The sequence below is a fragment of the Aethalodelphis obliquidens genome, unplaced genomic scaffold, assembly GCF_003676395.1.
Source record: "Aethalodelphis obliquidens isolate GAN/ISIS:26980383/991018 unplaced genomic scaffold, ASM367639v1 scaffold2628, whole genome shotgun sequence".
Lineage (NCBI taxonomy): Eukaryota > Metazoa > Chordata > Mammalia > Artiodactyla > Delphinidae > Aethalodelphis > Aethalodelphis obliquidens.
This window is the reverse complement of record NW_020840532.1, coordinates 1,310-3,060: the sequence shown is the minus strand read 5'-3', so window position 1 is coordinate 3,060 and position 1,751 is coordinate 1,310. Positions and strand designations below refer to the sequence as shown.

Sequence of the window (1,751 nt, the reverse complement as noted above, 5' to 3'; positions counted from 1 at the left end):
ACAGGTGGCCGTTGTCCGGGTTGATGGACACCAGGGAGGCCAGGGGCACGTGCGCGTCGAGGGGCGGCAGCAACGAGTAGGTGACCTGGGCGTTGGCGCCCGCGTCTCTGTGGCGCGGACGCTGCCGATGTGCAGGGCGGGGCTGTTGTTCTCACGGACGGACAGGGTGTAGGAGGTCTGGGTGAAGGCGGGGGCATTGTCGTTGACGTCGGACACCAGCACGGTTATGTTGTGCTGGGTTTTCAATCTCGGTGTCCCCATATCTGTGACGGTGATGGTGATGTTGTATTCGGATCTTGTTTCTCGGTCCAGGGCTGTGTTTGTGACTAAACTGTAAAAATTCTCAACAGAGGGTTTAAGAATGAAGGGAAGATCATCTTGGATGGAGCAAACCATCCTTCCATTGTCTCCAGAGTCAGGATCTGAAACGCTGAATACAGCAATTACAGTCTCCTGCAAGTTTTCTGGGATCTCAGTGATAAGCGTTGACATGGTCAGTTCTGGCGGGTTGTCATTCAAATCCATCACTTGGACAAACACCACACAACTGCCAGAAAGGCCCCCACCATCTGTCGCCTGAATATTTAATGTATAAGTCTGAATAGATTCAAAATCCAGTTCCTGTGTTAAAAGGAGTTCTCCCGATTTTGCATTTATTCCAAATGTTTTCCGAATATCCTCAGATGCTTGGGAAAGTACATAAGATATTTCTCCATAGGTTCCAATATCTAAATCTCTGGCAGAGACAATGGCAACCTGGGATCCAATGGGGCTGTTTTCTAGGACATGCGCCTCATAGTGCAGCTTTGCAAACTCGGGGGCATTATCATTGATGTCTAAGACTTCAATGCGGATTAGGGCGGTCCCAGACCTGGGTGGAATCCCGCCATCCAGCGCTGTGACGGTTAATCTGATCTCAGGCTGTTCCTCTCTATCCAGTGCTTTGTCCAGCACCAGCCGTGGTAATATTGTGCCGTCGGCACTGTCTTGTAATTTAAGATGGAAGTGGGAATTGGGGCTGACTGTGTAACTTTGGAGACTGTTGCTTCCTACATCTAAGTCCTGGGCACGCTCTATTAGGAAAGTAGTTCCAAGAGTGATACTTTCTGAAATTTTCAATATTATTTCTTTGTCTAGGAAAACTGGAGAATGATCATTTATGTCCCTAATCCGTAGCTCAGCCTGGAAAAACTTCAAGGGACTTTCCAGTAACATCTGGAAAGGTAGTACACAGGGCTCGGTAGGGCCACACAGCTCCTCCGGTCCAGTTTCTCATTTAACAACAAATCCCCGGTCTGCCTATCAAAATGCAAACGCATTTTTTTCCCTTTGGAAACGACCCGGAGGGCCCGAGCAGCTAGATCATACACCTCCAACCCCAAGTCTTTCAACAGATTGGCCACAAAGGAGCCACTGTCCATTTCCTCGGCCACTGAATAACGCCTAGGCTCAGAGCCAGCCTGAGCTATGCCCAGGCAAACAAAGAATATCAAGACTTGCCTTTGTTTCAGAAAGCATTTCTTCCTCTCTCCTGCCTCCATCGCACTCTCGTCTCCCAGCAAACTTGACCCAGCTCGGATTCACGTTGTCGCTGATCTATCTCCCAGTATCACTCAGACACTGGGATAAGTGGAGATGCCCATGGCCCTGATTTCCCGGAGCAACTGCCTTAGAAAGCCTCCCTTTCCTGCTTGCTTCTTTAGCAGAGCATCTGGCTAGAGGAGCGCAGACTGGTAGCTTTCTTCCTTCTA

At 49.5% G+C, this 1,751-nt stretch overlaps 1 protein-coding gene across 1 annotated transcript; it reads right to left on the bottom strand.

Annotated features, from left to right (window-relative positions):
• Positions 1 to 7: 7 nt before the first annotated feature.
• Positions 8 to 1,745, bottom strand: LOC113617199 (protocadherin beta-2-like; the record flags this gene model as incomplete). Its single annotated transcript, XM_027100461.1, is given in 3 exon segments — positions 8 to 111; positions 114 to 1,262; positions 1,265 to 1,745. Coding segments are annotated over 3 exon segments (1,530 nt in total), but the record flags the coding sequence as incomplete, so codon positions are not given.
• Between the last annotated feature and the right edge of the window lie 6 nt (positions 1,746 to 1,751).